This window comes from Pseudophryne corroboree, chromosome 1 (genome assembly GCF_028390025.1).
Source record: "Pseudophryne corroboree isolate aPseCor3 chromosome 1, aPseCor3.hap2, whole genome shotgun sequence".
In the NCBI taxonomy this organism is placed as follows: domain Eukaryota; kingdom Metazoa; phylum Chordata; class Amphibia; order Anura; family Myobatrachidae; genus Pseudophryne; species Pseudophryne corroboree.
The window spans coordinates 140815607-140843444 of NC_086444.1; the positions used below are offsets into that span (position 1 = coordinate 140815607).

General features: G+C 48.3%; 1 protein-coding gene across 2 annotated transcripts in view; it reads right to left on the minus strand.

The window, feature by feature from the left end:
* Window positions 1-908: 908 nt before the first annotated feature.
* Window positions 909-27838, minus strand: part of KGD4 (alpha-ketoglutarate dehydrogenase subunit 4) — a 79059-nt gene continuing 52129 nt past the window's right edge. For both annotated transcript variants that reach the window (XM_063963335.1, XM_063963340.1), the window contains exons 3-4: window positions 15260-15468; window positions 909-1160 (exon numbers count right to left, since the gene is read on the minus strand). In XM_063963335.1, coding sequence (XP_063819405.1) covers window positions 1143-1160; window positions 15260-15468 — 227 coding nt within the window. In that variant the 3' untranslated portion in view covers window positions 909-1142. The remainder of the gene's footprint in view (window positions 1161-15259; window positions 15469-27838) is intronic.

Sequence of the window (27838 nt, forward strand, 5' to 3'; positions counted from 1 at the left end):
ATGAGTATGTGTGAGTATGTGACCCTCCCCAAAACTGGCCACTGGGAGAACTACATATCCCAGCAGCACTTACGCCTCCCAGCAGCCCCCAGTGGTCGCTGAAAACCCAACAACCAATATTTTTTTAATTTTATTAGATACTGTGGGTGTCAGGAGCGTGCATACCCACAGTAATCTAAAATTGGATGCAAAATATGAAAGTTTTTTTTTTTTTTTTACCTCTCTGCCAATTGAATCTGCTCCTATTCAGTAAAGCAGCAGCTACTACAATATTATAGTAATAATGCAGCCAATGGGCTGTCTATTGAGACGCCCACCCGCTCCAGCACTAATCTGCCATGGTTCACATAAAGGTGCGCCATCAAGAAGATATCAGCTGCTCCGCTGAACTTCTGAGCAACACTATCGTTGCTCAGAATATACAACGTTATTTGGCTGCCAGTGTCAGAGGAACTATGTCTTCAAACATAGGGGGTTACTAAGGTTTATTAGCAAACCAAAAAAGCACACTAATGGGCAAAACCATGTTGCACTGCAGGTGGGGCAGATGTAACATGTGCAGAGAGAGATTTAGATTTGGGTGGGTTATATTGTTTCTGTGCAAGGAAAATACTGTCTGCTTTACTTTTACACTGCAATTTAGATTTCAGTTTGAACACACCCCACCCAAATCTAATCTCTCAGCACATGTTACATCTGCTCCACCTGCAGTGCAACATGATTCTGTCAAGTTTCTTGATAATTTGCTTTACTTTCAATAATGAATCATGCCCTATGTGCAGTGTTTAGCCCATATGCTATACACAAGTCATGCCTAACATCGTAAGTAGACATAAAACCTTTGTACTCTCTAAACACTCTAGAAAATTCATTATTGCAGTTTACCATTAAATTACGGGACTAATATATTACAAATTAGGCAATTTAATTGAATAATTACATTATACAAAAAAAATGTAAATACACAATTTTCTACAGATGCTTCTTATAGAAAATGCTGTTGTAGAACGTTTTATGAACACAGAGGTTGGAAGCTTATTTTATTAAATCTACTAGTTTACAATTGTATAGGATTACACAGAACCAAGTAAGCTTGGTAACAATATTTGTATACTGGCGGCGGTTTTGGTTGTCTTGGCTTCTCATTCAGGACCTCCACGCTGAAGAACACAAAAAGAGATAAGAACAATCATAAAAATAACACTACGTATATACAGAACAGAAGGTATCTCTTAAGGGCCGTACACATTAGGCGATATGTCGCCGCGGTGCCCAATGGCCGATACGGCCGGCGGGCGACCCGGTAGCATGTGTGGGGGAGAGGGGGGTTTAGTGAAGTTTCTCCACCCGGCCCCATAGCAATACATAACTGACCCAGCACCAATGATGAACAAATGCGGGGCTGCGCATCGTTCATCGTTGGTGCCTACACACTGAAAGATATGAACGTTATCTCGTTCATTCGTTCTGGTTTGATATCGCCTAATGTGTAGGGCCCATTAGTCTTACAAAGTAATCACCAATCAGTGCACCAAAACAGATGCCTAACTCAGAGGTTCTTAAACACAGTCCCCAAGGCACCCCAATGGTCCAGGTTTTAAGTATATCCATATGCTTGGCCACAGGTGACTTAAATAGTACCTCAATCAATTTGATAAAACCTGGACCATTAGTGTGCCTTGAGGTTTGCGTTTGTATTTTAGTTAGTCCACAGGTTCTCAAAGTATAAAGCTTAGTAAAATCACATTCAATTTAAAAACGATACTTATTTTGCAAGTTAAACCATATTCGCTACAGCTATTGATAGCAAGCTTTAGCCAGTGTCCAAGTCATCTAGTGAAACATACTAAATTAAAACATGTTCAATATTGTGCATTCTGTTCTAATAAAATAAAATTGTTATATTATTATTTATGGTTGCTCAATGAAATGAATACATTCTTGGTTATCATTCTCACAACATTATTATACTGTTCAGAAAATTTTGGGAGGATAAATTAAAATAATACTAGTAACCAGCCATCAAAATGACGGAAAAATATGACAGTAATGTCAGCGCCAACGGCTGTGCGTGCCCGAACTTCAATTGCTTCGTCTGGGCGCCGGCACACAAAACACTTGAATTCCCCCATAGCGATAAAGAGCACAGTTAGCTTTTTATTATATAGGACAGTGGTTCCCAAACTGTGTGCCTAGGCACCCTGGGGTGCCTCAGAACACTTGCAGGGGTGCCCTGGTTTGGTGGTCCAGGACCAATCAAAATTATTTCTGGTCAATGTAATAGGCAAAACCAGTGCTGGTGGCTGCCAATCATAAAATATGTGGACAAACAGAAGCAAATCTTGTTTCTCCTCACATAATGCAAACTAAAGATGACATATAAACACAATCTTTGAATAAATATTTATTACAAAATTTCTCGCTAAGAATTTTTTGGCCTAGGGGTGCCATGAATAAAATGCTGATACTCTAGGGGGCCATGATTCCAAAACGTTTGGGAACCACTGATATAGGATGATGCATAGCTATGCTTTCCATTTTATTAAACTCTGCAGCATCCTCAGCTCATTAGTGAAAAAAGTCTATTATGTCAGAATATTCCTCAGCACTTGAAGTGTTAATAGTTACTTATCACTGTCCTATGGCCCTGTGTTTAATAGGTTGCCAGTCACAGAAGATGGCACGACCAATGCAAGGTGCTTATACATCAATGCCAGCCCCCAAGTGCCCTTTCCCTAGGATATATGTGGCATGACAACATGCAGGCAGACGGGTCAAGAGCAGCCAGGTAATGGGCACCGTGTGAGTCTCCAGGCTGTACCGCTGTGTGCCCCTCCAGGCTGCATGATACCGTCCTAGGCACCCCCAAGCACCCTGCTCCGTGGGCGGTGGGACCAGTCACACAACCCTGGAGGATAGCTCCCAAACCACTTAATCCTGTTCTTCTAGCTAATGCTCTAAGCAGAGATCTGGAAACAAGTACAGCAGACTTTAATAAACTTGACTTCATCCAAAATGAGCTTCTCTAAGAAAGGTGAATGAAAATCTGAGACACCAAATAATGTTTTCATATAGGTATTATGACAAAAGTGTTTGGAAGATGGGAGAGAAGAAAAAAATAGGATTTTAAATTACCTACCGGTAAATCCTTTTCTCGTAGTCTGTAGAGGATACTGGGGTCCATTTAATACCATGGGGTATAGACAGGTCCACTAGGAGCCATGGACACTTTAAGAATTTTATAGCGTGGGCTGGCTCCCCCCTCTATACCCTCCTAACAGACTCAGTCTAGCAAACTGTGCCCGAGGAGACGGACATACTTCGAGAGAAGGATAGAGAAAGATAGTGGTGAGATTCCGAACCAGAACACACAACAAGAGAAAAGCAAAGCTAACCAAACTTGAAACAGGAACAGCAACGGCTGAAGCAACATTACTTAACCAAGTAACAGTGCAGGAAGAACGAAGCACTGAACGTGCGCCCAGTATCCTCTACGGACTACGAGAAAAGGATTTACCGGTAAGTAATTAAAATCCTATTTTCTCTTACGTCCTAGAGGATACTGGATCCATTTAGTACCATGGGGATGTACCAAAGCTCCCAAACCAGGTGGGAGAGTGCTGAGGTTCCTGCAGAACTGATTGACCAAACTGAAGGTCCTCAGAGGCCAAAGTATTGAACTTGCAAAACTTAGCAAACGTGTTCGAACCTGACCAAGTAGCTGCTCGGCAGAGCTGAAAAGCAGACAGACCCTGGGCGGCCGCCTAGGAAGAACTCACCGACCTAGTAGAGTGGGCCTGTACAGATTTTGGACACGGCAAACTTGCCGTGGAATAAGCATGCTGGTTAGAAAGTCTGATCCAGCGTGCAATTGTCTGCTTTGAAGCAGGACACTTAATCTTATTGGGATCATAAAGAACAAACAGCAAGTCCGTCTTTCTGTGACAAGCTGTTCTGTTCACATACACCTTCAAAGCCCTCACAACATCCAAACACTTCGAAGTAGCAGAGGAGTCGGTGACAACCGGAACCACAATAGGTTGGTTGGTGTGAAATGCGGACACCACTTTAGGAAGAAATTGCTGACGAGTTTTGAGTTCAGCTCTGTCCTCATGGACAATTAAACAGGAACTTTTGTGAGACAAAGCCCCCAGATCCGACACACATCTTGCTGAAGCCAAGGCCAACAGTGTGACGTTCTTCCACGCAAGATATTTTACATCCATCTCCTGTAAAGGCTCAAACCAGTCCGATTGGAGGAACTGCAGCACCACATTGAGATCCCAAGGTGCCGTGGGAGACACAAAGGGAGGTTGGATGTGCAGAACACCTTTCAAGAATGTCTGGACATCAGGGAGAGAAGCCAATTGTTTCTGAAAGAAAATGGACAAGCCCAGACGCAGGCCCACATCCACTCCTGCCTGCAGAAAAAGCAGGAAATGTCCCAGATGAAATTCAACCGCAGAATAATTTCTGCTCTCACACTAAGAGACGTATTTCTTCCAATACGATGGTAATGCTTAGACGTTACCCCCTTCCTGGCTTGGATCATAGACGGGATAACCTTGTTAGGGATCCCTTTCTTGGCTAGAATCAGCCGTTCAACATGCCGTCAAACGTAGCCGCAGTAAGTCCTTATAAATGAACAGGCCCTGTTGCAGAAGATCTTTGCGAAGAGGTAGAGGCCATGGATCGTTGAGGAGCATCTCCGGAAGGTCTGCGTAACAGGCCTTTCTTGGCCAGTCCGGAGCAATGAGTATTGCTTGAACCTTTTCCCTTTTTAGTCGTTTTAGAATTCCTGGGATCAGAGGAAGTGGAGGAAACACGTACACCACCTGATAAACCCACGGAATTGTCAGGGCGTCTATCGCCACCTCCAGAATGTTGAGTGGAAGGATACCTTCCTGACTTGACCATCTTCCCTGAAACTGCACCCCACGAGTGACTGCTCCCCAACCTCTGAGGCTTGCATCTGTGGTTAACAGAATCCAGTTCTGAATTCCGAACCTCCGTCCTGCGACGAGTTGAGAAAACTGTAGCCACCACAGAAGGGAGATCATGGCCTTTGACTACAGACAGATCCTCTGGTGCATGGGCAGATGTGATACGGACCATTTGTCCAACAGATCGAGCTGGAAGGGTCTTGCGTGAAACCTTCCGTATTGAAGTGCCTCGTAAGAGGCCACCATTTCCCCCAGAATGCGAATGCACAGATGCACCGACACTTGGGTTGGCTTCAGGACATCCCGAACCATCAACTGGATTACCAACGCCTTTTCCAACGGAAGGAACACCTTTTGTGACTCTGTGTCCAGTATCATTCCCAGGAACGGGAGCCTCCGTGTTGGCTCTAGGCGAGATTTCGGAAGGTTCAGAATCCACCCGTCATCCTGGAGGAGATTGGTTGAGAGAGCAATGCTATCCAGCAACCTTTCCCTGGACGTCTCCTTTATCTGGAGATCGTCCAGGTACGGAATTATGTCCACTCCCTGTTTGCGGAGTAGAAACATCATCTCTGCCCTCACCTTGGTGAACACCCTCGGTGCCGTGGAGAAACCAAATGGCAGGGCCTGGAACTGGTAGTGACAGTCCTGCAGTGCAAACCGGAGATAAACCTGATGAGGCGGCCAGATTGGAATATGAAGGTATGCATCCTTGAGATCCAGAGATACTAGGAATTCCCCCTCCTCCAGACCTGAGATCACCGCTCTCAGAGACTCCACCTTGAATTTGAACACTCATAAGTACGGGTTCAAAGACTTGAGGTTCAGAAGTGGTCTTACCAAACCGTCCAGCTTTGGTACTACGAACAAGTTGGAATAATATCCCTTGTTTAGTAGATGAGGTGGAACTGGCACAATGACCCGAGTCTGTACCAGTTTTTGGATGGCATGCTGTAAAGTGAAACTGGCAAGCCTGATTTGAAGAATCTTTGAGGTGGGATCCTTTGGAATTCCAGTCTGTAGCCCTGGGAAATAAAATATATGACCCAGGGATCCTGGTACGAATTTGACCAGATCTGAAGAATTGTAGTTAGACTCCCACCGGACAGCCCTCCATGCATTGCGGTCCACCGTCATGCAGAAGAATTTGAGGAAGCCGAGTCTGAGCTCTGTTCCTGAGCACCTGTAGTTGGTGGTATGCGTGGTTTACCTCTTGCGCCGCTGGAGGACATAGAAGCACCTCTGGATTTGCCCTTGAACTTGGCCGTCCGAAAGGACTGAAACGTAGAAGCTAAATAAGTCTTCTTTGTTAAGGGGGCTGCGGAAGGAAGATACGCAGACTTACCCACAGGAGCTATGGAGAGCCATTTGTCTAATTCATCTCCAAACAAGGCCTCTCCAGTGAATGGTAGGTCTTCCACGCCTTTCCTGGAGTCCGCGTCAGCAGTCCACTGGCGTAGCCACAAGCCCCTGCGTGCCGACACTTACCTTTATGGCTTCCACAACAAACTTTGCAAAGTTCTGTATATGCTGCAGGAGTAAGACAACATCCCCCCTAGATAAGGAATCTAACCCCTCAATTAGGTTACCTGACCATTTAGCAATGGCTTTAGTGATCCACACAAATGTAATAGTGGGTCTTTGGGCCACCCCAGTAGCTGTGTACAATGATTTGAGCGTAGTCTCAATTTTACGCTCAGCCGTGTCTTTCAGGGAGGCTGCACCAGGAACAGGCAATACAATTTTACGTGATAGCCTAGAGACTGATGCGTCCACTATCAGTGGATTTTCCTATTTTTTCCTATCCTCCAGATGAAAAGGAAAATATGAGAGCAACCTTTTAGGGATCTGAAACTTCTCATCAGGATTGACCCATGGTTCTTGAAACAGGGTATTCAATTCCTTTGACACAGGAAAAGTGACTGAGGACTTCTTTCTTACATTAAAATAAGATTCCTCACACTCCTCTAACACCTTAACAGGAATCTGCAGAACATCTCTGATAGCCTCTATAAGAGCCTCTGTTCCCTGTGACAGAGCTGCCTCCCCCCTCTGAGTCCACCTCCCTCTCCTCCATGTCTGACCTGTCAGCGTCAGACTGCAGGATATGGGCCAGAGATCGCTTCTGCGGACAAGTGGGAGGTGATTGAGAGGCGGCTTTGGGGACTGAGTCTCTGTTCATAAACTCATCCACAGTCTATTTTAAGTATTGCGGCTCTCTCATTGCGGGACAATTTTGTAGAAAGAGTGGAGATATTTCCCTTATGAGAATTAACCCATTCTGGTTCAGCCCCGCTAGTCTGTGAACCCTGAGTACCCAGTAGTGAGCCCCCTGGTGAAAAGGAACACTCCGCTGTACAAGAAACACACTCCTTGCTTGACATAATGTAAATGTGACAGCACATACACACACAGGAAAAATAAGATTTTACTTACCGGTAAATCTATTTCTCATAGTCCGTAGAGGATGCTGGGACTCCGTAAGGACCATGGGGAATAGACAGGCTCCGCAGGAGATAGGGCACTTTAAGAAAGCTTTGGATTCTGGGTGTGCACTGGCTCCTCCCTCTATGCCCCTCCTCCAGACCTCAGTTAGGGAAACTGTGCCCAGAGGAGATGGACAGTACGAGGAAGGATTTTTGTAAATCTAAGGGCGAGATCCATACCAGCCACACCAATCACACCGTATAACTTGTGATAAACTACCCAGTTAACAGTATGAACAACAACATAGCCTCGGGTCAACCAATAAACTATAACCCTTATGTAAGCAATAACTATATACAAGTCTTGCAGAAGAAGTCCGCACATGGGACGGGCGCCCAGCATCCTCTACGGACTACGAGAAATAGATTTACCGGTAAGTAAAATCTTATTTTCTCTAATGTCCTTGAGGATGCTGGGACTCCGTAAGGACCATGGGGATTATACCAAAGCTCCCAAACGGGCGGGAGAGTGCGGATGACTCTGCAGCACCGATTGAGCAAACAGGAGATCCTCCTCAGCCAGGGTATCAAACTTCTAGAACTTTGCAAAGGTGTTCGACCCCGACCAAGTAGCTGCTCGGCACAACTGTAATGCCGAGACCCCTCGGGCAGCCGCCCAAGAAGAGCCCACCTTCCTAGTGGAATGGGCCTTAACCGATTTAGGCAATGGCAATCCTGCCGTAGAATGCACCTGCTGAATCGTGTTACAGATCCAGCGAGCAATAGTCTGCTTTGAAGCAGGAGCGCCAACCTTGTTGGCCGCATACAGAACAAACAGAGCTTCAGTCTTCCTGATCCTAGCCGTTCTGGTCACATAAATCTTAGAAGCCCTGACCACATCCAGGGACTCGGAATCCTCCAAGTCCCGTGTAGCCACAGGCACGACAATAGGTTGGTTCACATGAAAAGATGAGACCACTTTTGGCAGAAATTGAGGACGAGTCCTCAACTCTGCCCTATCCACGTGAAAAACCAAGTATGGGCTTTTATGTGATAAAGCCGCCAATTCTGAAACACGCCTTGCCGAAGCTAATGCCAACAACATGACCACTTTCCACGTGAGGTATTTCAACTCCACTGTTTTGAGTGGTTCAAACCAAGGTGACTTGAGGAAACTTAATACCACGTTAAGATCCCAAAGCGCCACCGGAGGTACAAAAGGAGGCTGAATATGCAGCACCCCTTCACAAAAGTCTGTACTTCAGGAAGAGAGGCCAATTCTCTTTGAAAGAAAATGGATAAGGCCGAAATTTGGACCTTTATGGACCCTAATTTTAGGCCCAAATTCACTCCTGTTTGAAGGAAGTGAAGTAGACGGCCCAAATGGAACTCCTCCGTAGGAGCAGCTCTGGCCTCACACCAAGAAACATATTTTCGCCATATACGGTGATAATGTTTCAACGTCACGTCTTTCCTAGCCTTGATCAGGGTAGGAATGACCTCCTCCGGAATCCCTTTTTCCGCTAGGATGCGGCGTTCAACCGCCATGCCGTCAAACGCAGCCTCGGTAAGTCTTGGAACAGACAGGGCCCCTGCTGCAGCAGGTCCTGCCTTAGAGGAAGAGGCCACGGATCTTCTGTGAGCAACTCTTGTAGCTCCGGATACCAAGTCCTCCGTGGCCAATCTGGAACAATGAGGATTGTTCTGACCCTGCTTATTCTTATTATTCTCAACACCTTGGGCATGAGAGGAAGAGGAGGAAACACATAGACCGATCTGAACACCCAAGGTGTCACCAGAGCGTCTTCTGCTACCGTCTGAGGGTCCCTTGACCTGGAGCAATACCGGTTTAGCTTTTTGTTGAGACGGGATGCCATCATGTGTATTTGAGGCAGTCCGCACCGACCCGTGATCTGTGCGAAGACTTCTTGATGAAGTCCCCACTCTCCCGGATGCAGGTCGTGCCTGCTGAGGAAGTCCGCCTCCCAGTTGCCCACCCCCGGGATGAACACTGCTGATAGTGCGCTTACATGGCCTTCCGCCCAGCGTAGAATCCTGGTCGCTTCTGCCATGGCCACTCTGCTCCTTGTTCCGCCTTGGCGGTTTATATGAGCCCCTGCCGTGATATTGCCTGACTGAATCAGAACCGGTTTTTCCCGAAGCAATTCCTCCACTTGACGCAGGGCGTTGTATATGGCCCTCAACTCCAGGACGTTGATGTGGAGATAAGTCTCTAGATTTGACCAGAGACCTTGGAAATTTCTTCCCAGTGTGACTGCTCCCCAGCCTCGGAGGCTTGCGTCCGTGGTCACTAGGACCCAGTCCTGAATGGCGAACCTGCGACCCTCTAGTAGGTGAGCACTGTGCAGCCACCACAGGAGAGATACCCTGGTCCTGGGAGACAGGGTGATCCTTTGATGCATTTGTAAATGGAACCCGGACCACTTATCCAAGAGGTCCCATTGAAAAGTCCTCGCATGGAACCTTCCGAAGGGGATGGCCTCGTATGAAGCCACCATCTTCCCCAGAACCCGTGTGCAATGATGCACTGAAACCTTTTTTGGCTTTAATAGGTTCCTGACCAGGGCTATGAGCTCCTGAACCTTTTCGATCGGAAGAAAAACCTTTTTCTGGTCTGTGTCTAGAATCAGGCCCAAAAAGGTCAGACGCGTTGTAGGGACTAGCTGGGACTTCGGTATATTGAGAATCCAGCCGTGTAACTGCAACGTCTTCATGGACAGCGACACGCTGTCCAGCAACTTCTCCCGAGATCTCGCCTTTATGAGGAGATCGTCCAAGTATGGGATAATTGTGACAGCCCTGCTTGCGCAGGAGCACCATCATTTCCACCATTACCTTGGTGAAAATTCTCGGGGCTGTGGAAAGCCCAAACGGCAACGTCTGAAATTGGTAGTGACAGTCCTGCACTGCAAATCTCAGGAACGCCTGGTGAGGGGGGAATATCGGAACATGAAGGTAAGCATCCTTTATGTCCAGGGACACCATCCAATCCCCCCCCCTCCAGGCTGGCGATGACCGCCCTGAGTGATTCCATTTTGAACTTGAACCTCTTCAAGTACAGGTTCAGGGATTTTAGATTTAAAATGGGTCTGACCGAACCATCTGGTTTCGGGACCACAAACAGGGTTGAGTAATATCCCTCTCCTTGCTGGAGATGAGGAACTGTGACTATCACCTGTTGAATATACAATTTTTGGATTGTTGTCAACACTAGCTTCCTCTCTGACGGGGAAGCCGGCAGAGCCGATTTGAAAAACCGGCGAGGAGGCAAGTCTTCGAATTCCAGCCTGTATCCCTGAGAAACAATCTCTAATGCCCAGGGATCCACCTGTGAGCGAACCCAGACGTGGCTGAAAAACCGAAGACGAGCCCCCACTAGATCTGCCTCCCCCCGGGAAGCCCCTGCGTCATGCGGTGGACTTTGCAGATGCAGGGGAGGACTTCTGCTCCTGGGAACTAGCTGTGTGCAGCTTTTTTTTCCCCTTGCCTTTACCTCTGGCAACAAAGGACGATCCCCATACCTACTTGCTCTTATTGGAACGAAAGGACTGCATTTGATAATGAGGTGCCTTTTTTGTATGCTGCGGGGGGACACAAGGTAAGAAATTCGACTTACCAGCCATAGCAGTAGAGACAAGGGCCCTCATTCCGAGTTGTTCGCTCGGAGTTTTTCATCGCATCGCAGTGAGAATTCTCTTAGTGCGCATGCGCAATGTTCGCACTGCGACTGCGCCAAGTAACTTTACTATGATGAAAGTAAGTTTACTCACGGCATTTTCATCGCTCCGACGTTCGCATTGTGATTGACAGGAAATGGGTGTTACTGGGCGGAAGCAAGGCGTTTTATGGGCGTGTGGCTGAAAACGCTACCGTTTCCGGAAAAAACGCAGGAGTGGCCGGAGAAACGGTGGGAGTGCCTGGGCGAACGCTGGGTGTGTTTATGACGTCAGCCAGGAACGAAAAGCACTGAACTGATCGCACAGGCAGAGTAAGTCTGAAGCTACTCAGAAACTGCTAACTCGTTTGTAATCGCAATATTGCGCGTACGTCGGTCGCAATTTTAAGAAGCTAAGATTCACTCCCAGTAGGCGGCGGCTTAGCGTGTGTAACTCTGCTACATTCGCCTTGCGAGCGAACAACTCGGAATGAGGGCCAAGGTCCGAGAGGCCGTCTCCAAACAACTCCTCCCCTTTGTAAGGCAAGGACTCCATATGCCGCTTTGAATCGGCGTCTCCCGTCCACTGTCGGGTCCACAAGAGCCGCCTAGCAGAAACAGACATAGCGTTTATTCAGGAGCTTAATAAACAAATGTCTCTTTGAGCATCTCTCATATACAAGGCAGCATCTCTGATATGCTCTATGGTCATTAAAATGGCATCCCTATCTAAGGTGTCAATCTCCGTAGATAAGGAATCTGCCCATGCCACAACCGCACTACAAACCCAGGCCGACGCCATAGCCGGTCTAACAATAGTACCTGAATGTGTGTAAATGTGCTTCATGGTAATTTCCTGCCTGCGATCAGCAGGATCCTTGAGGGAAGCCGTATCCTGAGAAGGCAGTGCCACCTTTTTGGATAAGCGTGTCAGCGCCTTGTCTACTTTAGGCGAAGATTCCCATCGTATCCTATCCGTTTGTGGAAAAGGATACGCCATAAGAATCCTTTTGGGAACTTGTAGTCTCCTATCTGGAGATTCCCAAGCCTTTTCACACAATTCGCTCAGCTCAAATGAGGACGGAAAGGTGACCTCAGGCTTTTTCCCTTTATAAATGTGTACCCTCGTGTCAGGGACAGGGGGTTCCTCAGTAATATGCAAAACCTCTTTAATGGCAATAATCATGTACCGAATACCTTTTGCCACCCTCGGCTGTAATTTTGCATCTTCATAGTCGACACTAGAGTCAGTATCCGTGTCGGTAGCTGTGTCATCGATCTGGGATATGATGCGCTTCTGAGACCCCGAAGGTCCTGGCGCCAAAGGGACAGGCATGGTCTGGCTACCTGACTGATCCCTAGCTTCAGCCTTGTCTAACCTTTTATGCAATAGATTGATATTTGCATTTAAGACATTCTGCATATCCACCCATTCCGGTGTCGGCGTTGCCGACGGCGATATGACATTCAAGCACTACCCCTCCACATTAAGCGAGCCTTCCTCGTCAAACATGTCGACACACGCGTACCGACACTTCACACACACAGGGAAACTCTTTTCTGAAGACAGTATCCCCTTTAAGGCCCTTTGGAGAGACAGAGAGAGAGTATGCCAGCACACACGCCAGCGCTATACCCCTGTAAAAAAACACAGAATGCCCCTTTCTAGAAGCGCTGTGTAGTAATAATACGCCAATTATGTGCCCCCCCCCCCCCACCTCTCCTTCAAAACCCCCTTACACCGTGTGTAAAGCAGGGGAGAGTCCGGGGAGCTTCCTCTCAGCGGTGCTGTGGAGAGAAAATGGCGCTGGTGAGTGCTGAGGGAGAAGCCCCGCCCCCTCGGCGGCGGGCTTCTGTCCCGCTCAAAGTTATTAAAAAATGGCGGGGGCTCTTTTATATACATGTACAGTGCCCACCTGTACATGTATATTGTCTTTTGCCATAAGAGAGGTGTTATATTGCTGCCCAGGGCGCCCCCCCCTGCGCCCTGCACCCTTACAGTGACCGGAGTGTGTGAGGTGTATGGGAGCAATGACGCACAGCTGCGGTGCTGTGCGTTACCTCAGTGAAGCTCTGAAGGCTTCTGCCGCCTGAGACGTCTTCTGACTTCGTTTCTTTTAGCTCTGTGAGGAGAACGGCGGCGCGGCTCTGGGAGTGAACGCCCAGGACGAACCTGTGTTCACCCCCTCTGGAGCTAATGGTGTCCAGTAGCCGAGGAAGCAGAGCCTATCATTTAAGAAGGTCTGCCCCTCTCTCCTCAGTCCCTCGATGCAGGGAGCCTGTTGCCAGCAGTGCTCCCTGTAAAAATATAGAAAAAATCCAAACAAAAATGCTTTCTAGGCAGAGAACTCAGGGGAGCTCCCTGCAGTGCACCCATTTCCCTCTGGGCACAGTGTAAAACTGAGGTCTGGAGGAGGGGCATAGAGGGAGGAGCCAGTGCACACCCAGAATCCAAAGCTTTCTTAAAGTGCCCTATCTCCTGCGGAGCCCGTCTATTCCCCATGGTCCTTACGGAGTCCCAGCATCCTCAAGGACGTTAGAGAAAGGTTAAGCGCAATTAACCCACAAATAGCCCTTCAGGGAGACACAGGAGTTGTTTGGAGCCAGCCCCCACCGCACCCTTATCGCTAATGCCAAGCTTAGCCGGGTCGCAGGCTAAGTACCCCGACTTGGTACACTAATAGTCGATCTTCCCTGCTATGACCCCCTGGTACCGCTGAGGTAATGTGGAGTCACACTGGAGGATCTGCGCATCCCTATCCTGTCAGTGTCTGTGTCCACTGCAGAGGGAAAATGAGGCTGGGGAGCTGCTGGATCCTCTCATAGTGAAGCCGCGCCCCTTAAATGGCCCGTGGTCTTCGCACTTTTTTATTTTTTTATACTGGCTGAGGAATCTGGTGCTTGAAATGGAGAAAAACGTTTTAAGGCTGTTGTGCCAGTATGGGTACTCTGTACAGTGTACGAGGACGCAGTTGTGTACTGTGTCCAGAGACGCATTCCGCCCTGTGTAGAAGCCGTGCGTCTCCGTACCCTCATGCCGCCATAATGGCCGGCGCCCCGCTAGCCGGGATGCCGGCTTAGTACTCAACTCTTTATTCTTCTAGCTCTGTTAGGGGTGGCGGTGTGCTGCGGGAATGTACGCTTGCCGTGGTAGGGCTTGCGAATAGTTCCCTCAGGAGCTCAGTGTCCTGTCAGCGGGGAACGGGGAAATGGTGCCAACCAGCCCTGCCTGAAAATAACAAACATAGAGAATAAATGCAGAAAGCTCTTCAGGAGCTTCCTGCAGCGTGACCGGCTCCTCTGGGCACATTTTCTAAACGGAGTCTGGTAGGAGAAGCATAGAGGGAGGAGCCAGCCCACACTATCAAATTCTTTAAGTGCCCATGGCTCCTAGTGGACCCGTCTATACCCCACGGTACTAAATGGACCCCCAGTATCCTCTAGGACGTAAGAGAAACTGAAATACATTCTGATCTCAAATACAACTATAAATAGGAAAATAAAATTCTTAAGCCATGTAACAGATTGGGAATATCTCCAGCAAATCATATGGGGGAATATAAATCAATTGGTTTTGCTATGTAAATGATTGCCACTTTAAAAAAAACCCCCAAAAAAACAGGAGAACTCTCCCAAAATCTCTCACATTCTGATTCGCACACCATATCACATTCCCCCCCATTGTATCTAACTAAAAGGGCTGGGAGAGACTGAAGCAGCCAGGATTCTTGACCACAGAAAGCATTGCGTCACTGAGTGTACAGCTGGGTACACACTACATAATATTTTGTGCTATCATGGTTCCTGAGACTACTCTGCGCCATCATGTAGTGTATACACAATTCATAATAGATGAATTGTATGGTCACATCTTGCTATCTGAAGCACTGCACATTAGACGGGGTGATGCGACACACAACGTGGTTCAGTTACATTCACCATATAACGATATATCGTGCCACTGTAAAGCAGACTGTGAAGTGTGCACGCAGGTACGATATATCGATACATCATATAGACCTGTCGCAAGATCACCCGGTACTAAGGCAATCACATGATAGTCACAACCAATCACGTCACAGATTTGGGCCAAGAATGCCTGCTGTTTCATAGTCTCCCAGCTGATCACTAGATCAGCTTTTCTAGCTGGAGGTTTCCAGATCCTTGACGACCTCCTGAGGACAAATACAGAACAGTGATCCTGTGAGCATTACTTGTATATATTCCATCTCCTCGCTGGGTACAGCTTTTCTCCTGTACTTCTGAGGAAGTGATCTCAGCAAGTCAGAAGTGTCCGGTGATCCCTGCACTTTACGGGAGGCTGCAGGGCTCTGAATACCTAGCGGGTTATCACTTGCTGCTTTAAAAGCTGGCGACGAAGGTGCAGTGAATGGAAAAATCATAGACTTCAAGGCTTCTTGCACTGAAAATAAAAGTACAAAAATGGTTGTGAATTATAACTGTTCATTCAAAAGAAATATAGAAATGGGAAAATTGTTCACACAATGGGAAGCGGTTAAAATACCGCTAGTCGAGATTCTGGCGCTCACAATACTGCCACTGAAATCCCGACAGCCGGTGAAATGCCACCACTGGAATACCAGCGACACAGGCTATTCTCCTTAAATGGGTTCCCACGGCACCCATAGGGCTAAAACACACGGGCCGGATTTTGCCGGCCGGGTAAAAGCCGGATGGCTTTTACCCGTGCCGGCATTGTAATGAACAGTGCCAGGTCTAGTGTCCTTACACAGTGCACGGCCCCGGCCCAGCTGCCGGGTTGCAGCCGGAACTATCCACTGGAAGGTCCGGCTGCCGGGCCGTCTTTGCAGCCAGTGAACCGTGTGTGTGAAGGGGAGCTTTCACACACAACGGGTTTTTTCCAAGCCGTGTCTAATGCTGCGCATGCGCACAGCATCACACACAAAGTTTGTCCGGCCTTTTGCCATCCGCGAGAATCCGGCGCGTGTGTTACAGCCCATAGAGGGAGAATATAACCTGTGGCGAGCGCAGCTGCCGGCATTCTGGCGGATGGGATCCCGCTGTCAGGATGACAGCCGGAATCCCGTTCACCGGCAAATCGTACGTATCCCTGCACAATTACTATAAAATGTATTAACAATTGTAAAGCCCAATTCTCTTCCCTTTCCGGCTCCTGCACTAACATTCCCATCTATTTTCTCTCTGACTTTTCTAAGTTAAAATAAAAAAAAGCAATTAATAGAACCTCAATAAAAAAAGTCTGGTTATGCCATAAAAACATTTCCACATGAATACAAAAAAATGTATAACTTATTAAGTACAAACATATGTATTACTAATCAGCAACCTCTATCTGTTAATGGATAGAAACAATCAGACAATATTAACAAATGTCTGACTGCTTCTATCCATTAAGAGATAGAGGTTGCTGATAACTAATATATATCTTGGTACTTAATGAGTTATTAATATTCTAATTTTTTGTTATTCATGTGAAAATGTTTATTATGGCATAACACAGATGTTGTTATTGTAGTGCTTTTAACTGCATTTAGAATGTATTTAAAGATTTATTTATTGTAATAAATTTATATTGATTTACCTATTGTGTTTGGACAGCGCTCCCTAAATTTTTTCTTTTGATGTCAATTTTTTTTTTTTTTTTTTTTAGGGTCAGCTCTTCGCCCGGGAGCAGCGGCAGTCCTGTATAGTGGGTCAGTTAAGACTATACGTCAGGGCTTGACAAATTTTTCTAAAATCTAGGAGCCAGGAAAAAAGTGTAGAAGCCAGACTACATGACTGAGCAGCTTCCCCTAACCCCCCAGGCAAACAATCCCCCACAGCCCTCAGCAGCCACAGTGCTGTGCAGCTTCCCCATGGGTAAACAACCCCCCCGTTAGTGAGCAGCTACCCACCACAAACCTAAGGGGGTACCCCGAGGCAAACCACCACTCCGCAGCCATCTCCCCCCCCCCCCCCCCCCCCCCCCGGCAAAGAATACCCCCCACCCTGTGGCCACATCACTATACCCTTTGAAGACGCAATCCCTGGCCACGCCGAGGCCCCCTTATCGGAAAGCTCTAAGTAGCCAGAGTTTGGAGATCTGTTTCTGCCCTTTCAGCATAATCTGGTAACCAGGCAGCAAAAATAAGAATTTACTTACCGATAATTCTATTTCTCGGAGTCCGTAGTGGATGCTGGGGTTCCTGAAAGGACCATGGGGAATAGCGGCTCCGCAGGAGACAGGGCACAAAAGTAAAGCTTTTACAGGTCAGGTGGTGTGTACTGGCTCCTCCCCCTATGACCCTCCTCCAGACTCCAGTTAGGTACTGTGCCCGGACGAGCGTACACAATAAGGGAGGATTTTGAATCCCGGGTAAGACTCATACCAGCCACACCAATCACACCGTACAACTTGTGATCTAAACCCAGTTAACAGTATGATAACAGAGGAGCCTCTGAAAGATGGCTTCCTAAACAATAACCCGAATTAGTTAACAATAACTATGTACAAGTATTGCAGATAATCCGCACTTGGGATGGGCGCCCAGCATCCACTACGGACTCCGAGAAATAGAATTATCGGTAAGTAAATTCTTATTTTCTCTATCGTCCTAAGTGGATGCTGGGGTTCCTGAAAGGACCATGGGGATTATACCAAAGCTCCCAAACGGGCGGGAGAGTGCGGATGACTCTGCAGCACCGAATGAGAGAACTCCAGGTCCTCCTTTGCCAGGGTATCAAATTTGTAAAAATTTACAAACGTGTTCTCCCCTGACCACGTAGCTGCTCGGCAGAGTTGTAATGCCGAGACCCCTCGGGCAGCCGCCCAAGATGAGCCCACCTTCCTTGCGGAATGGGCCTTAACAGATTTAGGCTGTGGCAGGCCTGCCACAGAATGTACAAGTTGAATTTTGTTACAAAACCAACGAGCAATCGACTGCTTAGAAGCAGGTGCACCCAACTTTTTGGGTGCATACAGTATAAACAGCGAGTCAGATTTTCTGACTCCAGCCGTCCTTTAAATGTATATTTTTAAGGCTCTGACAACGTCCAACAACTTGGAGTCCTTCAAGTCGTCTGTAGCCGCAGGCACTACAATAGGCTGGTTCAGGTGAAACGCTGATACCACCTTAGGGAGAAAATGCGGACGCGTCCGCAGCTCTGCCCTATGTCGAATGGAAAATTAAATAAGGGCTTTTATAAGACAAAGCCGCCAGTTCAGATACTCTCCCGGCCGAAGCCAGGGCCAGTAACATAGTCACTTTCCATGTGAGATATTTCAAATCCACATTCTTTAGTGGTTCAAACCAATTGGATTTGAGGAAATCTAAAACTACATTTAGATCCCACGGTGCCACCTTAGGCACCACAGGAGGCTGTATATGCAGTACTCCTTTGATAAAAATCTGGACCTCAGGGACTGAGGCCAATTCTTTGTGGAAGAATATTGATAGGGCCGAAATTTGAACCTTAATAGATCCCAATTTGAGACCCATAGACAATCCTGATTGCAGGAAATGTAGGAAAACGACCCAGTTGAAATTCCTCCATCGGAGCACTCCGCTGCTCGCACCACGCAACATATTTTCGCTAAATACGGCGATAATGCTTCGCGGTGACTTCCTTCCTTGCCTTTATCAAGGTAGGAATGACTTCTTCTGGAATGCCTTTTCCTTTTAGGATCTGGCATTCAAACGCCATGCCGTCAAACGCAGCCGCGGTAAGTCTTGAAAAAGACAAGGACCCTGCTGAAGCAGGTCCCTTCTCAGAAGTAGAGGCCACGGATCGTCCGTGACCATCTCTTGAAGTTCCGGGTACCAAGTCCTTCTTGGCCAATCCGGAGCCACTAGTCTTACTCCTCTTTGCCGTATAATCCTCAATACCTTTGGTATGAGAGGCAGAGGAGGAAACACATATACCGACTGGTACACCCAAGGTGTTACCAGCGCGTCCACAGCTATTGCCTGCGGATCTCTTGACCTGGCGCAATACCTGTCCAGTGTTTTGTTGAGGCGAGACGCCATCATGTCCACCATTGGTTTTACCCAACGGTTTAATAGCATGTGGAAAACTTCTGGATGAAGTCCCCACTCTCCCAGGTGAAGGTCGTGTCTGCTGAGGAAGTCTGCTTCCCAGTTGTCCACGCCCGGGATGAATACTGCTGACAGTGCTATCACGTGATTCTCCGCCCAGCGAAGGATCCTGGCAGCTTCTGCCATTGCCCTCCTGCTTCTTGTGCCGCCCTGTCTGTTTACATGGGCGACTGCCGTGATGTTGTCCGACTGGATCAACACCGGTCTTCCTTGAAGCAGAGGTTCCGCCTGGCTTAGAGCATTGTAGATTGCTCTTAGTTCCAGAATGCTTATGTGAAGAGACTTTTTCAGGCTCGACCACACTCCCTGGAAATTTCTTCCCTGTGTGACTGCTCCCCAGCCTCTCAGGCTGGCATCCGTGGTCACCAGGATCCAATCCTGTATGCCGAATCTGCGGCCCTCCAATAGATGAGCCTCCTGCAACCACCACAGAAGGGATACCCTTGTCCTCGGCGACAGGGTTATCCGCAGGTGCATCTGAAGATGCGACCCTGACCATTTGTCCAACAGATCCCTTTGCATGGAATCTGCCGAAAGGGATTGCTTCGTAAGAAGCTACCATTTTTTCCCAGGACTCTTGTGCATTGATGTACAGACACCTTTCCTGGTTTTAGGAGGTTCCTGACCAGGTCAGATAACTCCTTGGCTTTTTCTTCGGGAAGAAAAACCTTTTTCTGAACTGTGTCCAGAATCATCCCCAGGAACAGCAGACGAGTTGTCGGCATTAATTGGGATTTTGGAATATTCAGAATCCATCCGTGCTGCTTTAGCACCTCTTGAGATAGTGCTAAACCCATCTCTAGCTGTTCTCTGGACCTTGCCCTTATTAGGAGATCGTCCAAGTATGGGATAATTAATACGCCTTTTCTTCGAAGAAGAAATATTATCTCGGCCATTACCTTTGTAAAGACCCGAGATGCCGTGGACAAACCAAACGGCAGCGTCTGAAACTGATAGTGACAGTTTTGTACAACGAACCTGAGGTACCCCTGGTGTGAGGGGTAATTGGAACGTGGAGATACGCATCCTTGATGTCCAAGGATACCATAAAGTCCCCTTCTTCCAGGTTCGCTATCACTGCTCTGAGTGACTCCATCTTGAACTTGAACTTCTTTATGTATAGGTTCAAGGACTTCAGATTTAGAATAGGCCTTACCGAGCCATCCGGCTTCGGTACCACAAATAGAGTGGAATAATACCCCTTCCCTTGTTGTAGAAGAGGTACCTTGACTATCACCTGCTGAGAATACAGCTTGTGAATGGCTTCCAAAACCGTCTCCCTTTCTGAGGGGGACGTTGGTAAAGCAGACTTCAGGAAACGGCGAGGTGGCTCTGTCTCTAATTTCAACCTGTACCCCTGAGATATTATCTGCAGGATCCAGGGATTTACCTGCGAGTGAGCCCACTGCGCGCTGTAATTTTTGAGACGACCGCCTACCGCCCCCGAGTCCGCTTGCGAAGCCCCAGCGTCATGCTGAGGCTTTTGTAGAAGCCGGGGAGGGCTTCTGTTCCTGGGAAGGAGCTGCCTGTTGCTGTCTCTTCCCTCGTCCTCTGCCTCGTGGCAGATATGAATAGCCCTTTGCTCTCTTATTTTTAAAGGAACGAAAGGGCTGCGGTTGAAAGGTCGGTGCCTTTTTCTGTTGGGGAGTGACTTGAGGTAGAAAAGGTGGATTTCCCGGCCGTAGCCGTGGCCACCAAATCCGATAGACCGACCTCAAATAACTCCTCTACGCATCGCCTGTCCCCTGTCGTGTCCATAAAGCTCTTCTGGCCGAAATGGACATAGCACTTACCCGTGATGCCAGTGTGCAGATATCTCTCTGTGCATCACGCATATAAAGAAATGCATCCTTTATTTGTTCTAACGACAGTAAAATATTGTCCCTGTCCAGGGTATCAATATTTTCGATCAGGGACTCTGACCAAACTACCCCAGCACTGCACATCCAGGCAGTCGCAATAGCTGGTCGTAGTATAACACCTGCATGTGTGTATATACCTTTTTGGATATTTTCCATCCTCCTATCTGATGGATCTTTAAGTGCGTCCGTCTCAGGAGAGGGTAACGCCACTTGTTTTGATAAGCGTGTTAGCGCTTTGTCCACCCTAGGAGGTGTTTCCCAGCGCTCCCTAACCTCTGGCGGGAAAGGGTATAAAGCCAATAACTTCTTTGAAATTAGCAGTTTTTTATCGGGGCACCCCACGCTTCATCACACACGTCATTTAATTCTTCTGATTCGGTAAAAACTACTGGTAGTTTTTTCACCCCCACATAATACCCTGTTTAGTGGTACCTGTAGTATCAGCTAAATGTAACATCTCCTTTATTGCCAAAATCATATAACGTGTGGCCCTACTGGAAATACGGTTGATTCGTCACCTTCACCACCGGAATCAGTGCCTGTGTCTGGGTCTGTGTCGACCGACTGAGGCAAGGGACGTTTTACAGCCCCTGACGGTGTTTGAGGCGCCTGGACAGACACTAATTGAGTGTCCGGCCGCCTCATGTCGGCAAACGACTGCTTAAGCGAGTTGACGCTATCCCGTAATTCCACAAATAAAGGCATCCATTCTGGTGTCGACCCCCTAGGAGGTGACATCCTCATATTTGGCAATTGCTCCGCCTCCACACCAATAACGTCCTCATACATGTCGACACACACGTACCGACACACAGCAGACACACAGGGAATGCTCTATACGAAGACAGGACCCACTAGCCCTTTGGGGAGACAGAGGGAGAGTCTGCCAGCACACACCAAAAAGCGCTATATATGACAGGGATAGCCTTATGATTAAGTGCTCCCTTATAGCTGCTTTTATATTAATATATTGCCATTTATTCTGCCCCCCCTCTCTGTTATACCCTGTTTCTGTAGTGCAGTGCAGGGGAGAGACCTGGGAGCCTTCCTGACCAGCGGAGCTGTGACAGAAAATGGCGCCGTGTGCTGAGGAGATAGGCCCCGCCCCTTTTTCGGCGGGCTCGTCTCCCGCTATTTAGTACATTTAGGCAGGGGTAAATATCTCCATATAGCCTCTGGGGCTATATGTGAGGTATTTTTAGCCTTTTTAAAGGTTTTCATTTGCCTCCCAGGGCGCCCCCCCCCAGCGCCCTGCACCCTCAGTGACTGCCGTGTGAAGTGTGCTGAGAGGAAAATGGCGCACAGCTGCAGTGCTGTGCGCTACCTTAAGAAGACTGCAGGAGTCTTCAGCCGCCGATTCTGGACCTCTTCTTGCTTCAGCATCTGTGAGGGGGCCGGCGGCGTGGCTCCGGTGACCATCCAGGCTGTACCTGTGATCGTCCCTCTGGAGCTTCATGTCCAGTAGCCAAGAAGCCAATCCATCCTGCACGCAGGTGAGTTCACTTCTTCTCCCCTCTGTCCCTCGTTGCAGTGATCCTGTTGCCAGCAGGAATCACTGTAAAATAAAAAACCTAAGCTAAACTCTCTAAGCAGCTCTTTATGAGAGCCACCTAGAATTGCACCCTTCTCGGCCGGGCACAAAAATCTAACTGGAGTCTGGAGGAGGGTCATAGGGGGAGGAGCCAGTACACACCACCTGACCTGTAAAAGCTTTACTTTTGTGCCCTGTCTCCTGCGGAGCCGCTATTCCCCATGGTCCTTTCAGGAACCCCAGCATCCACTTAGGACGATAGAGAAATCTAGGGGCCATGGTGACCTGGCCCCTGGGTTTTTCTCAAGCCCTGCTATACGTGATAGGGGTACAGTGTTTTCCACTAGCGCCTTTGGATTTGCCTTTCTAGGCTGAGCCTGTCTTTCTTCTGTCCAAACAGTGAACATTATGATCAATTTTGGCATTTTCCACTCTTCTTGCTATTGGCATGTGATTTTACAGTACATGATATGTTCTGAGGTTGCTAAACTAGCATGTCATTTGTTTTATAACTATGGTAATGTTTCTCTTTGGTCAATGCTTCCAGCCCGTCTCCCCTCTTTCATCTAAGTATTTTCTCTTTTCACAATAAAAAACCTCAATAGGATTCTACTCTTTGGACGCAGCAGTAATGCTAAAATATATTAATGCTGCAGGAGTCGCTTGAAGAAAAAAACAAAAAAAACTACTTCTGCCAGCATTGCAGATCCAAGCACCGGATCACTATCACGACCATCGCTGCATGCGCTGTACAGGCCCTGAACATGCACTGTTTTGTAAATATCTCAGCTGTGCGTAATCCAGTTTACATGCAACGCTGAATGGCCTAACGTCACTTTAGGCCATAGCCTGTCCACTTACATACACTACATGGCCAAATGTACCCATCTAATCAGTGTTCGCCCATTTCAGCCACCTTCACCGCTATCAGATGCAAAAAGCCATACAATCTCCATAGTGAAAATTACAATAGAATTGGTTATAGCGAAGAGCTCAGTGACTTTCAGGCTAGAGCTGTCCTGGGCTGTAAGTAAGTAAGTGCTGTTACTGGGCAGTGAACACAGCTAGCACAATAAAACATTTTTTATCCTTGTGGTGTCATGAAAAAAAAAACGAGTTATGGTAAGAACTTACCTTTGTTAAAACTCTTTCTGCGAGGTACACTGGGCTCCACAAGGATAGACATAGGGGTGTAGAGTAGGATCTTGATCGGAAGCACCAACAGGCTCAAAAGCTTTGACCTTCTTCCCAAGATGCATAGCGCTGCCTCCTATATCACCCCGCCTCAGTGCACAGGAGTTCAGTTTTGTTAACCAGCCCAATGCAGTAGCAAATAAAAGACGACAACTGCCAGTTGCCACAAACACCACACTCTCCCGACAGGAGAAGTGTCAGCGGCTAATGCCATACCAACCCAAAGTAGCTAAGTGCGTCAGGGTGGGCGCCTTGTGGAGCCCACTGTACCTCGCAGAAAAAGAGTTTTAACAAAGGTAAGTTCTTACCATAAAACTCGTTTTCTGCTGCGGGGTACACTGGGCTCCACAAGGATAGACATAGGGGATGTCCTAAAGCAGTTCCTATGGGAGGGGACGCACTGTAGCGGGCACAAGAATCCTGCGTCCAAAGGAAGTATCCTGGGAAGCGGCAGTATCAAAGGCATAGAACCTTATGAACGTGTTCACTGAGGACCACGTAGCCGCCTTGCACAATTGTTCAAGGGTCGCACCACGGCGGGCCGCCCAAGAAGGTCCAACAGACCGAGTAGAATGGGCCTTAATGTGATCAGGAGCAGAGAGACCAGCCTTCACATAAGCATGTGCAATCACCAGTCTAATCCATCTGGCCAAAGTTTGCTTGTGAGCGGGCCAGCCCCGTTTGTGAAATCCAAACAGCACAAAGAGAGAATCAGATTTCCTAATAGAAGCAGTTCTCTTCACATAGATACAGAGAGCCCGTACCACATCCAAAGACCGCTCTTTGGGATACAGATCAGGAGAAACAAGTGCCGGAACTACAATCTCCTGATTAAGGTGGAACGAAGAAACCACCTTAGGTAGATAGCCGGGTCGAGTCCTAAGAACCGCCCGGTCACGGTGAAATATCAGATATGGGGAACTACAGGACAAGGCACCCAAATCCGACACTCTTCTAGCTGAAGCAATAGCCAGCAGAAACACCACCTTAAGGGAAAGCCACTTAAGGTCAGCTGAACCAAGAGGTTCAAATGGAGACTCTTGTAACGCCTCCAAAACCACCGACAAGTCCCAAGGAGCCACAGGCGGGACATAGGGAGGTTGGATACGCAACACGCCCTGAGTAAAGGTATGCACATCAGGTAAGGTCGCAATCTTTCTCTGAAACCACACCGACAAGGCAGATATTTGAACCTTGAGGGAGGTCATACCCTATAGTAAATCCGAGCCGAAGCCGGTTTCCGGGCCCGCAACATAGTTTGAATGACCGCCTCAGAAAACCCTTTAGCCCTTAAGACAGAAGCTTCAAGAGCCACGCCGTCAAAGACAGCCGGGCTAGGTCCTGGTAGACACAGGGGCCCTGAACGAGGAGGTCTGGGTGTTGTGGAAGTAGAATTGGACGCTCTGACGATAGGCCTTGCAGGTCTGAGAACCAGTGCCGTCTGGGCCATGCTGGAGCTATGAGAAGCAGAATTCGTTTTTCTTGCTTGAACTTCCGAATTACACAGGAGTGACACCGGAGGGAACACGTACGGCAGCCAAAACCTCCACGGTACCGCCAGCGCATCCACGAATGCTGCTTGCGGATCCCTTGTCCTTGCTCCGAAGACCGGAACCTTGTGATTGTGTCGAGACGCCATCAGATCTACGTCTGGAAGGCCCCGCCTTTCCACTAGGAGTTGAAACACTTCTGGATGGAGGCCCCACTCGCGGGCATGCACATCCTGACGACTGAGAAAGTCCGCTTCCCAATTCAGGACTCCCGGAATGAATATTGCCGATATAGCCAGTAGATGGCGTTCCGCTCAATGTAGAAACCGTGAGACTTCCTTCATTGCCAAACGGCTTCGAGTGCCACCTTGATGATTTATGTAAGCCACTGTGGTGGTGTTGTCCGACTGTACTTGAACAGGACGGTTCTGAATTAAATGCTAGGCTACGTTCAAGGCATTGAAGACGGCCCAAAACCCCAGAATATTGATCGAGAGGAGGGACTCCTCCTTGGTCCACCGCCCCTGAAGGGAGTGTTGCTCCAGCACCGCACCCCAAGCTCTTAGACTGGCATCTGTCAACAGGACCCAGTCGGATATCCAGAACGGACGGCCCCTGCACAGTTGCTGGTCCCGGAGCCACCAGAGCAGCGACAGACGGACCTCCGGAGTGAATGAGATAATTTTAGACCTGATCCGGTGAGGCAGGCCGTCCCATTTGGCTAGAATCAGCCTCTGGAGAGGGCGAGAGTGAAATTGAGCGTACTCCACCATGTCGAATGCTGACACCATGAGGCCCAGCACCTGCATCGCCGAATGTATCGACACTTGCGGACAAGATAGGAAGCAACGAATCCTGTCCTGAAGTTTCAGGACTTTCTCCTGAGACAGGAACAACCGCTGGTTGTGAGTGTCCAATAGTGCTCCCAGATGCACCATGCTCTGAGCAGGGATCAGGGATGACTTCTTCCAGTTGATGAGCCACCCGTGGGCTTGCAGAAACCGGACCGTCACATCTAGATGACGCAGGAGAAGTTCTGAGGAATTTGCCAAGATTAACAAGTCGTCCAAATACGGCAGTATCCTGACCCCTTGACAGCGGAGTACCACCGTCATCACCGCCATGACTTTTGTAAAGACTCGCGGAGCCGTTGTTAAACCAAAAGGTAACGACCGAAACTGGTAATGGCAGTTGCCAATCGCAAATCTCAGGTATTGCTGATGAGACACTGCTATAGGAATATGCAGGTAAGCATCCTGTATATCCAGGGAGACCATGAAGTCCCCAGGTTCCAAGGCAAGAACTATAGAGCGAAGGGTTTCCATCCGGAACTTGGAAACCTTCACAAACCTGTTCAATGCCTTGAGGTTGAGAATGGGCCGGGAGGATTCGGTTTCGGGACTAGAAACAGCGGAGAATAGTACCCCCGGCCCCTCTGCGCAAGAGGCACCTGTACTACGACTCCTGTATCCAGGAGGGTCTGTACCACCGAATGTAGAGTGTTTGCCTTTGTCTTGTCCAAAGGGACATCTTTCTGGCAAAATCGATGAGGGGGTCGGTTTTTGAAGGCTATGTGGCGTAACCTCGAGTGACGACTTCCCGTACCCAGGCATCTGAAGTGGTCTTCAACCATTCCTGGGTATACCCTAGAAGCCGGCCCCTCACCCTGGGATCCCCCAGAGGGAGGCCCGCCCCATCATGCGGCAGGCTCATCTGTCTTGGAAGCTGGCTGACGGGCCGCCCAGGCTCTTTTGGGCTTAGGCTTACCAGGTTTGGAAGTGCGGGCCTGCTTGTTGTACGCCTGACCTTTTGCTTTTTCCTGAAGGACGAAAGGGGCGAAAGGAAGTACCTTTAGCCTTCGACACAGAAGGAGCAGTACTTGGCAGACAGTCAGACACAATCTTATTTAAATCCTCCCCTAAACAGAATATCTCCCTTAAAAGGGAGTACCTCCAGGGTTTTTCTAGAGTCCAGATCCACAGACCAGGATCTCAGCCACAATATCCGGCGAGCCAGGACTGACGTAGTAGAGGCCTTGGCTGCCAGGATACCGGCATCAGAAGCCGCCTCTTTAATACAACGAGAAGCTGTGACAATATAAGACAAGCATTGTCTAGCATGGTCAGAGGAGATTTCAACATCTAACTCCAAGGCCCATGCTTCAATGGCCTCTGCAGCCCAAGTAGCTGCAATAGTGGGCCTTTGTGCAGCACCCGCTTTCAGACAACCCTCCACACGTTTATCCATAGGCTCTTTTAGAGATGTGACGGTGGTGACCGGTAGAGCTGAGGAAACCACCATCCTAGCCACATGTGAGTCCACTGGAGGAGGCGTTTCCCAATTCTTAGACAGCTCCGGCGCGAGGGGATAGCGAGCCAGCATCTTCTTTTGAGGCACAAACTTCGTACCCGGGTTTTCCCAGGGTTCCTGACGTATATCAATTAGGTGGTCAGAGTGAGGTAAAACTTGTTTAATCACCTTCTGACGCTTGAACCTATCTGGTTTCTTAGAAGGAACGGATGGCTCGGGATCATCAGTAATCTGTAAAATTAACTTAATAGCCTCCAAAAGATCAGGAACATCCACATATGAACCACCGTCCCCATCAGCCGTATCTGAGTCAGAACCTGTGGGGTCA